At 40.2% G+C, this 14,296-nt stretch overlaps 1 protein-coding gene across 28 annotated transcripts in view; it reads right to left on the reverse strand.

Moving 5' to 3' along the window:
• Window positions 1-14,296, reverse strand: part of PTK2 (protein tyrosine kinase 2) — a 167,003-nt gene that overhangs the window by 38,061 nt on the left and 114,646 nt on the right. For 17 of the 28 annotated variants that reach the window (XM_086608868.1, XM_086608867.1, XM_086608897.1 and 14 more), the window contains 6 exons: window positions 13,457-13,477; window positions 12,313-12,410; window positions 8,205-8,289; window positions 4,200-4,300; window positions 2,707-2,822; window positions 734-834 (listed from right to left, as the gene is read on the reverse strand). In XM_086608868.1, coding sequence (XP_086464994.1) covers window positions 734-834; window positions 2,707-2,822; window positions 4,200-4,300; window positions 8,205-8,289; window positions 12,313-12,410; window positions 13,457-13,477 — 522 coding nt within the window. Of the gene's footprint in view, window positions 1-729; window positions 835-2,706; window positions 2,823-4,199; window positions 4,301-8,204; window positions 8,290-12,312; window positions 12,411-13,456; window positions 13,478-14,296 lie in introns of all 28 variants that reach the window. The other 11 variants (XM_086608896.1, XM_086608890.1, XM_086608893.1 and 8 more) reach the window with 2 other exon arrangements.

The following is a 14,296-nucleotide window of genomic DNA, read 5'->3' on the forward strand; positions in this document are numbered from 1 at the left end:
ATGCTGCTGTTTAGTACCCTACACGCAATCCCTACTCTCCTGCTGTATCTCCAATCTATCAGGCACTGCAGGACATCTCACAGCTGCTGGAGCCACGGAAGATCAGTATTCCATCCAAAATGGGTGAAAATGTAGGCTTCAAAGACTTCTTTGACCTCAATCTCCCTAGTCCAGCAGCATCCGAACTATGTAGCATACAATGACAGCACAAACTCAGAATTTATACGTAGGTAACCTTGAAATCATTGCAGAACACCTGTATTATGCCATGAATATGAATATTATCTCAAAGAGGCCTCAAATGTGGATAATCTTCTAAAAATCGTGAAGAAAGCAGTATGAGCTTGTCCTAAAAAGTGGAATTTTACCTATACAGGAATAGGAATTGATTTCTATCTATTAAATTGTTGAATAGAATCATAGAATCATAGAATCATAGAATCATAGAATGGTTTGGGTTGGAAGGGACCTCAAAGATCATCTAGTTCCGACCCCCCTGCCATGGGCAGGGACACCCTCCACTACACCAGGTTGCCCAAAGCCTCAACCAACGTGGCCTTGAACACCTCCAGGGATGGGGCATCCACAGCTTCTCTGAATAGCTTGCTTTTTTATACAAATACAACAGCTAGACCGAGAAATTCTGGTTAATTTCTTCTGAGAACAAACTCAGTATGTGTGAGAAGCAATCATGTCCTAACTGGCCTGCAAGGAGGATCCAGTGTCAACTCACCTTTATAGTAAGTACTGTCTTCCATGTATCGGGATAAACCAAAGTCCCCTAATTTGACACAGTCAGTGGCAGACACCAGCACGTTTCTAGCAGCAATGTCCCTGCCAAACAGAGGAGACATTTCTAGTAATCAGAAAAACTTCGAGTGGTGAAATACCATTTGGAAAAAATTGTCAAACCCCAGAAGTATCAAATGCCTTTGAGAGGACTGAATTATCTTTCTAGTCACGGTTTGGGTGTGCACGTACAGAAAAAGAGGACTACATGTTTGTCCAGTGATTCTGAGAAGCTAAGTATATCTGATCCTTATGAGCAGTAACTCTCTGGAAGTATAGAATCATAGAATCATAGAATCGTTAGGGCTGGAAGGGACCTTCAAAGGTCATCTAGTCCAACCCCCCTGCAAGGAACAGGGATATCTCCAACTAGATCAGGTTGCTCAGGGCCTCATCCAACCGGGCCTTGAACGTCTCCAGGGATGGAGCATCCACCACCTCTCTGGGCAACCTGTTCCAGTGTTCTACAACTCTCATGGTAAAAAATTTTTTCCTAATATCCAACCTGAATCTACCTCCCTCTATTTTAAAACCATTACCCCTTGTCCTATCACAACTGGCCCTCCTGAACAGCCTCTCCCCATCTTTCTTGTAGGCCCCCTTGAGGTACTGGAAGAGTATAACCATCAATGTCAACATCAGAGGAAAAAGTTTTATTCTTCATCTACCGAAATATCACAGGCTAACAATTTTTGGCAATTAGAATTGATGGAAAGAAGAAAAGTTGCCTCCTGACCTTGTGAAGGTAAGGAATTGCTTTAAGATCTCAGTCCTGTAAGAGGCTTCCTAACAAGGAGCTCAGTTTTTAGTGACGCCACAGGGATTATGGCATGATAATATTATGGGGCATTTTTCTCCTGCAGTTTCCCAGGAGAGACAACACACCTTATGTGTCCATAGATTCTGGATTTCAGCAGGCTTGACTAAGCATGGGCAGATTTTGCTTTGAGCAACAATAAGCACAGCAAACCGAGCGGTGCCATTTCCTCCCATTTCAGCACAGTATGAGAAAGTCATATATGGAACAACTTCTGCTGCAGTTAACCTGGCTGAAATCCAAGTATCCATAACAATTGCAAGGGTCTGTTATTTACAATGTTTCTATATACATACCTAATACTTATATATATAAAAATATATAAGTGTTTCTATATACAGTATATACAACATGTATATACAATTTGAACCAAAATATTTAAACACAAATAAACCACTCAAATCCAAAATGAAATGGTACATGATAATTGGAGTGCTGTGAACTTTTAATTGCATACAGTAGTAGGCTAAAGCCACTTTACTCTCCTTAGAAAGCTCAAGTTCAAATTCAAAGGAATAAAATTCAAAACACACCTAAAAGAAAATTTAGATTCTCTTTTGGTTAAGCAAATACTTATATTTTATAAATATTTTGTTTTCTCTGTTACTTAAGAAGCTGGTTGCCCCTTGTTTTGCTCTTCTATGTTTGGAAGATTAGAGTTGACCCGCAGCTTTAAAACATATTGTAACTACAAAGCAACAACTCAGCTTTAAAATTAAAAATCCAGCACCATCTCCGGGTCAATCTAGGAGGCGGCCAGCAGGTGTCACTCTTGAAAAGGGTGTGATTTTGGTGACAGCCTCTGGAAAAAGTGACATACTGCTATAGAGGCTGACATGAAACAGGTCAGTGGATTTTAGGAGTTTCAAAGTATTGCTGCTACACAATCATCGTAGTCAAGGAAAAGAAACACAAAAGGAAAGCTTGCAAGAATCCAACGATGTGATGTAAGAGTTTCTCTTCACTAGAGGTAGTGTATCTAAAAGCCAGAACACTGCCAGTCAAAAATCTAATAATCTAGGACACCTCATACTCTCTAGCATTTCAAATGGTTACATATAAAAATACATACATACACATATATATGTATAAAATCTTACCTATGTACAAATCTTTTGCTCTCTAAGTAGGCAAGTGCTGTGCTAAGCTGGTAAGCATAGAGTATCAGAGAAGCCAGATCCAAGCTGTATTTTCTTACTTGCAAAAACGATCTCAACTTTGTGCATGAAGAACAAAAAAAAAAAAAGGAAAGCAGTTAGGACAAAAAAATTAATAAATTGGAACAAGACGTATCTCAAATTTTAAAGTTGGGGCATAAGATGGGGCATAAGAATCAATGGGTATCTTCCCCTTCAGACTGGACAAGAGAAGAAAATCACTTGCCATGAGAAATCTGACTCTGGGTTTAATCTGAGCAGTTTTTTCTACATGAAAACTGTTAGCAAACAAAACAAAAACTTTGTGCATTGCTTTCAGGCTCCTTTTGAAGAATGAGAGCAGATGCTGCTGCTCTTCCAGAGTAAAGCACCCCTGGACTTTTCATGCATTATTCCCTTGAGAACTCTGCACGTTTTTGGCCTAAATAATTTCAGAACAAAACAGGACATGGCCAATCTGAACATTTATTAGATCAGTACGGTTTTGGAAGCATTAATTTTAATCTACATTTGCTAAAACAACTGGATTTAGCTCAGAGGAGCCAATATCAATGCAGGATTTTTATAAGCTGTATTCCTAGTAAAAGGCAGTTAGGACCTCATGGAAGGTGGCACTAGAGTCTCCTTACAAATTAAAACAAGGTTTTGAAAAGTGACTTTTGACAGAAAATGACTTCTCCACTACAAGTTTTTTTGCCTTTTTTTTCTCTTGGACAACATCCTGCAGTTTGATAATGACACTGGCTATCTTACAATGCAGTATGAACTATCACTTCAGCTCATGTTTTCAGAAACACACAGCTCCAAGAAAACAATCTGATTATAAAAACTGAGACCTAGTTTTGTTTAAACCATCCATCCAAAAGACATAATAAAAAGGAAAGTCATCTTATCTAGGGTCTCTGCTGCAGAAGCTGTACAGAAAAAAATCCTTAGAAATTCAGTGTTCCAAGGGAAAATGCTGTCTTACTCAGGAAGAATAAAGATGGACCATATCATTTAACTTTCAGAAGGAATGTCTGCAACTGCTGTTTAAATGATATTGCATTATCATCATCTTGACGCAGGTCACGCTCTCACTCGGGAAGAGCAACTGAAGTTCTCTGCAAACTATGACTAAATCCCTCTGGCATGAGCTGATGCACTTCCCTCAGCAGGAGTTAGGTTGAATTCTGCCACTCCTGTTTCTGAGTGCATAATCCATAGAATAGAATCATAGAATGGTTTGGGTTGGAAGGGACCTCAAAGATCATCTAGTTCCAACCCCCCTGTCATGGGCAGAGAAATCCTCCACTACAATTCTGTAAACGAGTATGAGACCACGTGTGAGAAGAGTGCCCTCACATTAGTACTGAGAAGTGATTTTTTCAGCCTTTTGTAAAGGTACCCATGAGCTAAAAGAGAGAACAGCAAAGCTGCACGGAGATTTTTCTTACCTCTCCAAGCGTACAGAGCTCCATGATTATCCAAACTGGGTTTTCCGTAATAACTCCAATGAGCTTCACAATGTGAGGATGATCAAACTGACGCATCGTTACTAAAAGGAAAAGAAACACGTTGGCGTGTTAAATAAAACATTTTTTAAAACAAAAATAAAAAGTAACTTAAGAAGCACTTAGTCCCTGATCAGAAAACATCATCACAGCTCTGCAGGACTTGAAAACAGCTGCTTGCAAGCAACAGTATCTGGTCATTCAAGGTTCTGCAGGCAGCATGGAACGCTGCTCGCTCTAGTGGTGCTACTCCCACTCTTATAAAGTAACCTGCTGTGGATGGTGCAAGTCAGGCCAGGCTCTGCGGCTCTTCTGCCCCAGCTGAGCACAACCGAAGTGAACACAACGACCTGCCACTCCAGTGCATGAACAATTAACCTGCGCCTTTCTACTACAAGAGAACAGTATGTGCAATTCACAATGTCTGGAAAAAATGTGTGCCAGCTTATGACAGAGAAAAAAATCTCATTTAACGATTATGTTCACATCTCATTTTATTTCCCATGGACTTAATTAATTTTTCAGTCTCAGCAGTGCATTCACAGTGCATTTTATGCAGTAAGACACACAAATCATAGAATGGTTTAAGTTGGAAGGGATCTTAAACATAATATTGTTCCAGCCCCCCCTGTCATGGGCAAGGAAACCCTCTACTACACCAGGTTGCCCAAAGCCTCATCCAACCTGGCCTTGAACACTTCCAGGGATGGGGCAGCCACAACTGTTCTGGGCAACCTGTTCCAGTGCCTCACCACCCTCAGAGTGAAGAATTTCTTCCTTAGATCTAACCTAAATCTGCCCTCTTTCAATTTAAATCCATTGCCCCTTGTCCTATCACTACACGCCCTTGTCAAAAGTCCCTCTCCAGCTTTCCTGTAGGCCCCCTTTAGGTACTGGAAGGCTGCTATAAGATCACCCTGGAGCCTTCTCTTCTCCAGGCTGAACAGCCCCAACACTCTCAGCCTGTCTCCATAGCAGAGGTGCTCCAGCCCTCGGATCATCTTCGTGGCCCTCCTCTGGACCCACTCCAGCAGCTCCATGTCCTTCTTGTGCTGGGGCCTCCAGAGCTGAATGCAGTGTTCCAAGTGGTGTCTGTACATCCCCCTGTACACCACAATCCTCCGCTCTGCTGCGGAACTTGCTGGCACCGGAGCTGCTCGCTTTGGCGAATGAGTGCCAGTGGCAGTTGCACTGCTGCTCCTGGCCCTGCCCAGGCCTCCTCAGGCACTGTGGCTCCTGGCAGGTGTCTATGCTCCCCTGAGGTTTCCTCAGTTCAGGAAACCCCTCTGCACACCACGCTAGAGCTCCCCACCGCTGACCATGCCAGCACGGGAGCTGCTCGCTTCAGTGAGTGACTCGCTGCTTATCAACGTTTTGGGGAGGTTAAATGAAACATCAGTCCTCTGATTAAGTTCTTCTCTTCCAACACATGCATGACAAATATCCTTAACTTAATCTTGACAAATATCCTTAATTTAATATTAAATTAGTATCTCCTTTACATTTAATTTGTAGTGTCAACAGAAATACATGGTAATTGCCAAACTGGACAAGAATAAAAAATGCTATTTTTTGGCATTCAATTAACCACAAGCAAAAACCAGGAGGTGTTTTTTGGATTTCTACTCTGATAAGCTCTGAATTCTACTTCTGTGCAGCTGTATAACCAAACAACTTGCAACGACAGAAAGTCTAAGAAAAATCCTTGTGCAATGATGTTTGTAAGACCTAGTGTTGTAAAAGTTCAACAATGTGTTTTCCTGCAAAGAAACTTATATGGGCAAACTTACAGTTGCAACCTTAAGGTAACATATTCTTTTAAATATTAATGTGTTACGAATAATACAGAAAAAAAATCAGTAAAACAAACATCCCTATCAACGATATAGCTTAATGCATTAACAAAAAGGAATAAATAATGTGGTGAAACATAACAACTGCTAAAATACTACATAGAATTGAAGCCAGATTCCTACATCACTCAATTCCCCTCTTCCCTTTTGAAGTAAATGAATTCCGAAGAGGGAAGCTATTTCTGACACCCTGAAAAAGTGTGCATTGCTAAACTAGTGTACCTGAACCCAATGTTAGTATTAAAATCTTGGTAAATAAAGTGCATATTCAAAAAAAACCCTAATTATTTAGCTTTAGGGTTCTCTTGTGCTAATCTAATTCAATGCAATTTACATTGTTTTGTAACATGGAAACGTTGCTTCATTGATCCAAAAATGAAGCAGGAATACAGTTTTAATTATCAAAGCAATGGCAAGGCAATTAACACAAGTAGTTTTATATCATATCGTCCTACCAGTTCTAAACATAAAATACTCCATTATTAGAAAGTACTTCCCAGTAATTAATTCAATGTTAGCTGACAAGCTCACAAATTGAGAAAGGTAGTAGAGTTATTACATCTTTTTGCCATCCAGCTTCTAGAGGTGAGAGGAATGAACTACTTGCAGAAAGATGCAATTTACAAAAGCCAGTGGAACATCAATACAAATCTCCCCAAATCAGGTGGTTTGTACTTTAGCATACATAAATAAATTAATAATAATATACTGCTACAAAAAAGTGGATAGGAATGAAGCGACAGGTGCTGCTCATAAAAACATTTTCTTTCATCTACTTTTTATACTGATGTGTTCCTCCTTGCAAGAATCAATACTAAATCATTTCAGCATTGAAAACTCTACCACCAGCAAAGAACTAAACCCCAAAAATATTTTAATGTTGCTAATATTAAAATATTAGGAAATAAATTTCTTAACTCAGTGAAATAACCAACTCTGCCTCTCCAGATATTGGATTTGGGCCTTTTGCAGAGTGCTTTTAAAAACTAGGAGGCAGTATCTTCTGAGAGAGTTTGCAATCTGCACACAAACGAGAGAAAGGTAACAGATGGGACGTAGAATATAAAAAAGAAAGAAGAAATGGCAAAACTATTAAATCAAAATTGAAAAGCACTATTTACCTGTCTACTACATTGGCATTTCCTAATCTGTCAAGTGCAGAGCATAATAAGGAGCATTCAATGAGCAATTATTTTCCACATTGTTAAGAGACAGCAGCCTACCTTTGACTGCTAAGTTATTACTATAAGCAATGGTATTTACTTTTCCAACAGCTAGAAATGTAATGGGAAAAATTATAGTAATTTAAGAAAAATCTGACATCCAAAAATAAGAACCTATTAGCTATCAACACAGATGTTCTGAACAATTAGGAAAAAATCCTTGATCAAAGGAATAGTGAATAAAAGTATACTGTAACATCTGGCCATAACCAAATAATTTATTGGTATAATACAATACCTCTGTGAGATTGATAGATAAACAATAGCAGAGGATAACAGGCAAAAATTAAGACCTAATTAATATCTTAATTTGCTTACAAAACCAAACAGTAGAGAAATCAGTTAACCACAATATGCTTCTAGAAGTTTTGTGTTAGCACTCATCTCAACACAAAGCCTTCCTCCAGGTATGAAACGTCCCGTTTGGGGAATGCAATATTTGTGGGCAATCACTTCCAAAATTGGTCTATTCTATCGTAATTTTTAATTCCAAATTTTCAGAACAGATCTCTCTTAGACATTAGCAACTTTGTTAACAAAGACAACCACCTGACAAGTGATATGGGTTTTTTTTAACTCATTAAGGAGAAAGAAGGAAATAGAGGATCACATCTCATTCCAAAACTGAAGCCTTCCACGAGTCAGACATCACTGTTCAACCTAGAAAACTGAAGAACCCACATATAATCACACACATGGGCAACGCAAGGATGTAAAGCGGTCTTCCCGGCACATACTGCAGGAAAGGAGATGATCATGCCATATATTTAGGAAAGATCCACATTAGTATCAGAAGTTCTGGCACAGACGGCTGCAGTCTTTGCAAGCACCGCTTTCAGAAGCTATCCCAAAAGAAGTATTTTAATACTCACAGGCTTCTTGTAAGAATTTTTCTCTAACGCTGTCTGAGGTGCAGTTTTTACATGTTTTGATTGCAACAGCCATAGCTGGATTTTCCTGAAAGATATTATTGAGAAATAACTGAAACACAGCCCAGCAAAAGCTAAGTCTCTTAAAATTCCAGCAAAATTACTTTAGAGAAAATGACTACAAACTAAAATATCTTAAATAAAGATATTACATTTTGAAAGCTTCGATGTTAAAACTGAAGTAACCAAGACACCTAATGTACAACATTTACACCAAATGCACCTAGGAAATACTTAATCTGTTTAAAGCTATGTTAAATTGTATGAAAATTATAACAGAAGATAGGAAGTTTAACTTTTTGTGTTCTTGAGGCTGGTAAACTCTTGACAACACTTAACAAAAGAAGAGGAAACAAGTAGACACATGCCTAAAAACCACGCTGGGCTTATGCAAACAAGCCACCTGGAAAGCCAAATCAAGGACTTTTTGTAGCTCTCGCAGAGCGAAGACTGGCTACAATTTTGAACTCAGACTACAAAGGAAAGTAAAAGAGATTTTACGTATTAGCCTCACAGTTATATCAATGGCTTAAAATTGAGGTAAACAGAACACACGTATTCAAAACCAGAAACAGAATTTACTATCCGATTGCTTAACCTCAGAATTCTGAAAAATGAGAAGCACTGAGGCAGCCCAAAGGAGGCCTCTTGGCTCAGGTGGCATCTTTCATCTTCTCTTGCTTTGGTGTGTTCTACAAATACCCTTTCCATAAGTTACAGACAGCACAGAGCAGCTGCAGGCGTTTTTCTCCTGAAAAGAAGCTTTAGGTATTTGAGCTTCACTGGTTTTCAAAACGCCACGACTTCCTTAGAAAACGGTATTTTTACAAGGGTGTATGCCCACCATAACATGCGGTGCTCAGAAGATGCCACTCACACAAGTTCTCAACGGGCTGAAAGCAGCTGCAATGTTTTAAAGGCAAGTTTCTACATTAGAATCACAGAATATGAGGTTGGAAGGGACCTCAAGGATCATCTGGTCCAACCTATCTTGGCAAAAGCATGATCTAGACAACATGGCCCAGCAGCCTTCCCAGCCAAATCTTAAAATTTTGTGTCCAGTGTTGGGGAATCCACCAGTTCCCTGGGGAGATTATTCCAACGGCTGACTGTTCTCATTGTGAAAATTTTTCCTCTTGTATACAATTGGAATCTTCCCAGAAGCAACCTGTATCCATTACCCCTTTTCCATGGGACTCCTTGTAAAAATGGAGTCTCCATCTTCTTTGTAGCCACCCTTTAAACACTGGAACATGGTGATAAGGTCTCCCCTAAGCCTCCTCCAGGCTGAACAAACCCAGTTCTCTCAGCCTTTCCTCATACAGCAGGCTTCCCACACCTTTCATCATCTTTGTGGTCCTTCTCTAGACCCTCTCCAGCCTGTCCACATCTTTTTTGTATAGTGGGGACTAAAAATGAACACAGCATTCCAGGTGTGGCCTGGCAAGTGTTAATACAGTGGAGTAATGACTTCTTTATCTCTGCTGGTCGTGTCCTTGTTGATGTAACCCAGCATCCTGTTGGCTTTCTTTACCGCAGCAGCAGAGTGTTTACTCACATTGAGGTGCTTGTCACCAGGAACCCCAGCCTGGTAGATCCCGGGCTGTGCTGCACTCCTGGATTATGATTTCCCAGGTGCAAGATCTTACACTTGTCCTTGCTGAACTTTCCTAGGGTTCTTGTTAGACCACTTTTCCAGCCTATCCAGGTCTTCCTGCAGAGTGCATCTCCTTTCTGGTGTCAGCTTCCCCACTCAGTTTGGTATCATCAGCAAACTTCATCAGGGTACACCTGATCCCACCATTCAGATCACTTATGAAGATATTAAACAGCGCTGGGCCCCAGATCAATCCCAGGGCGACCCCACTTGCTACAGGTTGCCAGTTTGAAAAGGAGCTATTGACCACCACCTTCTGAGTGTGACCAGTCAGCCCGTTCCCCACCCACCGCAGAGACCACTTGTCGAGACTGTAAGGCATCAGTTTCTCTAGGAGGAGGCTGTGGGAAACCGTATCAAAAGCCTTGGAGAAATCCAGGCAGACAATGTCCACTGCTTGCTGCACACCAACCGAGCAGGTCACTTTGCTGTAGAAGGCCATCAGGTTTATTAAGCATGATTGGGAGTTGGGGCTGTTTAGCCTGGAGAAGAGGAGGCTGAGGGGAGACCTGATTACAGCCTACAAATACTTGAGAAGGGATGGTGGGGAGGTAGGGGAAGGGCTCTTTACATTAGTGATGGGTGATAGAACAAGAGGAAATGGGTAAAAGCTTAGTCAGGGCAGATTCAGGTTGGATGTTAGGAAGTATTTCTTCTCTGAAAGGGTTGTCAGCCACTGGAATAGGCTGCCCAGGGGGGTGGTTGAGTCCCCATCCCTGATGTGTTTAAGAATAGGGTGGATGAACTACTTAGGGATATGGTTTAATGAGGGATTAGGGACGGTTGGATTGGATGATCTCTAAGGTCTTTTCCAACCTAGAAATCTATGAAATCTATGATTTGTCCTTGGTGAATCCGTGCTGGCTTTTCCCAATCACGTGCTTCATTTGACTTGCGATAGCCCCAGGAGGATTCGTTCCATAACTTTCTCAGGGACTGAAGTAAGACTGATGGGCCTATAATTTCCTGAATCCTCCTTTAAGCCCTTCTTGTAGATGGGGGGGACATTAGCTGCCTTCCAGTCTTCTGGGACGTCCGCCCATCTCCATGACTTCTCAAATGTTATGGAGAACAGCCTCACAACAATGCCAGCCAGATCTCTTAACACCCTCAGGTAGATATTGTCAGGCCCATCAATGTGTAGGGGTCAGCTCCTGGAACAGTTCTCATCCCAACTCTTCCTTTGCTGATGGTGAGGTCTGCGTTTGCACCATCCTGGGTTTTTGATCCCAAAAAACAAAAGGCGCAACAGTGGTGGTAAAGACAGCCCTCGGATCATCTTCGTGGCCTCCTCTGGACTCGTTCCAGCAGCTCCGTGTCCTTCTTGTGTTGGGGACTCCAGAGCTGAACACAGTATTCCAGGTGGGGTCTCAGGAGAGCTGAGTAGAGGGGCAGAATCCCCTCCCTCGACCTGCTGGCCACGCTGCTCTGGATGCAGCCCAGGACACGGTTGGCTTTCTGGGCTGCCAGCGCACATTGCCGGCTCATGTTGAGCTTCTCACCCACCAGCACTCCCAAGTCCTTTTCCTCTGGGCTGCTCTCAATCCATTCTCCGCCCAGCCTGTACTTGTGCTTGGGATTGCCCCGACCCACATGCAGGACTTTGCACTTGGCCTTGTTGAACTTCATGAGGTTCTCACAGGCCCAAGTTTTGCTGGATCAGTGCCCAAGGATTCTGTATCTTTTCTTTCAGAAGAAAAGTTGTAACTTTATTAACATACAAGCTCCTTTGTGAGACATATAATAAGATGCTCACTGGAGAAACAGACACATTTGTTTAATGTTATTGTCCCTCTCTTGTAGGCTACTGCCCTTCCAGCGTAACAAACTAAAATTTCTTCTCTGTATTTCAGCACAGGAAGATCAGCTTATCCCGACACAGCTGGCAGCTTCTGCACCGAACGCTGCATCGAAACCCAAGTCAGGCTGAATGCCCAGAAGTGCAGGTTTAAACTTTGGAAAAGGTTCTGAAGCACTGAGTGCTCAGTGGGGGAGTACGGCCGAAGGGATGTGTGCTTACCATGCTTGGACACACTCAAAATAAGGGAGAAAGTGTACGGTTGGGGTTAAAAGCAATGACTTCTAATTCCGACTCAGCCAATGGCTTTGGTAAGGTCCTGAATAATTTACTTGTTTCTTTTGATTCCTTTCCTAATCTGTAAGAAATGGGGATACAGGAGCAGAGAAAGTACTCTGAAGCTACTTTCTACTTATCTGAAACATGGAAAATATTCTCTACATGCTGATTATTCTGAAAAATAAATCACGAAGTCAGCTTTTATTTGTTCTGGAAGACTCAAACCAAGGCACCTAAGGAATATATATATTTTTTTTTTTTTTTTAACTAGAAGGGTTTTATTGTTTGTTTATTGCTGTTTCAGAAGTGAGGCTTACCGGACTCATGTAAACTCCTTGGTGTACATCTCCAAACTGTCCTTCGCCAATGCAGCGCCCCAGTTCAATTCTCTCCCTTTGAATTTCATAATCTCTGGCTATAAGAATATAATGCACTTAAAATATTAAATTTCTGATGGAGGGCAAAGAAATAATCCACAAGATACGAAACTCGAAGTCAGTCACTCAAATGTCTCACATATGAATAACTAAGATTAACGTTTGCTGCACACCAACCTATACAAATGCTGCACACACACAGTGGAAACCTCTTAAACAAAGGTTTGAATCAAAGCAATGAAAAAGAAATTGTAAAATCTAATTTGCTAAATTAACTACTATGCATTATTTATTTCAATGCAATAGACACAACTGAATCCTTCTTAATTATAGCTAGTAAAAGAAAAAGAACACAAATAGCCTCGGGCAATACCGATGATATTAAATACAGCTTTAGCACAAATCCCTTCGCATGTTTAAGAGAACTCCACTATGTGGCATTTTAGATCTTGGAACCATCAAATGAGCCCAGAGAATTTTTAAAGAGGTAACTGCAAGAAAGAAATACAGAAACAAGAACATGGCAAATAAAGATAAAATCAAAGAGCAAAATTTTGAGTGCACTACACCTCTACCAGTGTATAACTGAAGTAAAATTGATATGTTTTATGGACTTATGCAATTTTGTTAATTTTGTGGTTTAATAGATTGAGAATATCACTGATAAAAATGGCTCAGTACTTCGGCAAAACATTTAATCAATTGCAATTGAATTACTTCATTTGCAATTTAATTTCTAGCAGACATGGAAAAATATTTCAAGAATAGCAGAAAAGCACATACAGTATATGTTTTCACGTCTACTTGTATTATTCAGAGAAAAAAAAATATAATCAACCAGCTTAGGATTTTGTGACTTCATTAACACTAAGAAATAATGTCATCTAGAGCTGGATAACAAAGTGATAAATGCCTTTTTTCATTTCTTTTTGAAGTACTGCATTTTCCTCTTTAAAATCCCAAAGCTAACTGGTTTAACTATAAATAAATAATGTTTATTAAATGAAAGTGAATAGTAAACTTAAAAATTCCACATCATTCCAAATTGCAAGCACACAGGGATGGGTAAAGGGTCTCCTGTTACCTTCATCTATTCCATAGCTTTCTGCAGTGCAATTAAGAGAAAAATCAAATGCTTACTTAGACACAGCTTCTTAAAATCAAGACAAGGACAAATATTTTTTAACATTTTTTTTAAAAATGAAGAAATATACTGATGCAATTTTAAGTTTACATTAGCAGAAGTCACAGGTCTGTTCTTGTGATCTTTACTGACTCAGCCCCTTGAGAGCTGAACACTCAAGTCCACTTCAATCCAGCAAAGCAGTTCACGAATTTCACTTCAATAGCCCATCTCATGGGCTTCAGATTGAAGGCACACTTGAGCGTTCAGCACCATCCAGGGCTGGGCCCACAAGGAATTACTTCCATGAGAATTACCAAAAAAAAAAAAAAAAAAAATCACACAAAGTTAATATGTAAATTAAAAAATGAAGGCTATAATTTATCACAGTACTCTCTGATCCTGCAATTATTTTAGTAGAATCATGTAGTGACTTACTGCAAGACATTCAAAACAGACTGTTCATTTCTGGAAAACATATTCTTGCTTTTCAAATATTTATGTTCAAGTATATGTGTTTTTCAAAACACATATTCTTGCTTTTTCAATATTTTCCACAGGAGTGGAAACTATGCTGTAAACACTGAAGTGATCATGAAACATTCCTGCCACATGATAAACACTGGAAATCCATCCATACATTCATGGTTCTTCAGCAGAACATGGCACCAGTTCACCACCATCCTCCCCTCTTACACGAACTAAACCCGTTGTTTTTACAGATCTGCATATCTGACCATCTACTTCTAGAGAAGTTCTTGGTTGTGAGAACAAATCTGTGATTTTGCAGACACATATTTA

Source organism: Tauraco erythrolophus, chromosome 3 (genome assembly GCF_009769465.1).
Source record: "Tauraco erythrolophus isolate bTauEry1 chromosome 3, bTauEry1.pri, whole genome shotgun sequence".
In the NCBI taxonomy this organism is placed as follows: Eukaryota; Metazoa; Chordata; class Aves; order Musophagiformes; family Musophagidae; genus Tauraco; species Tauraco erythrolophus.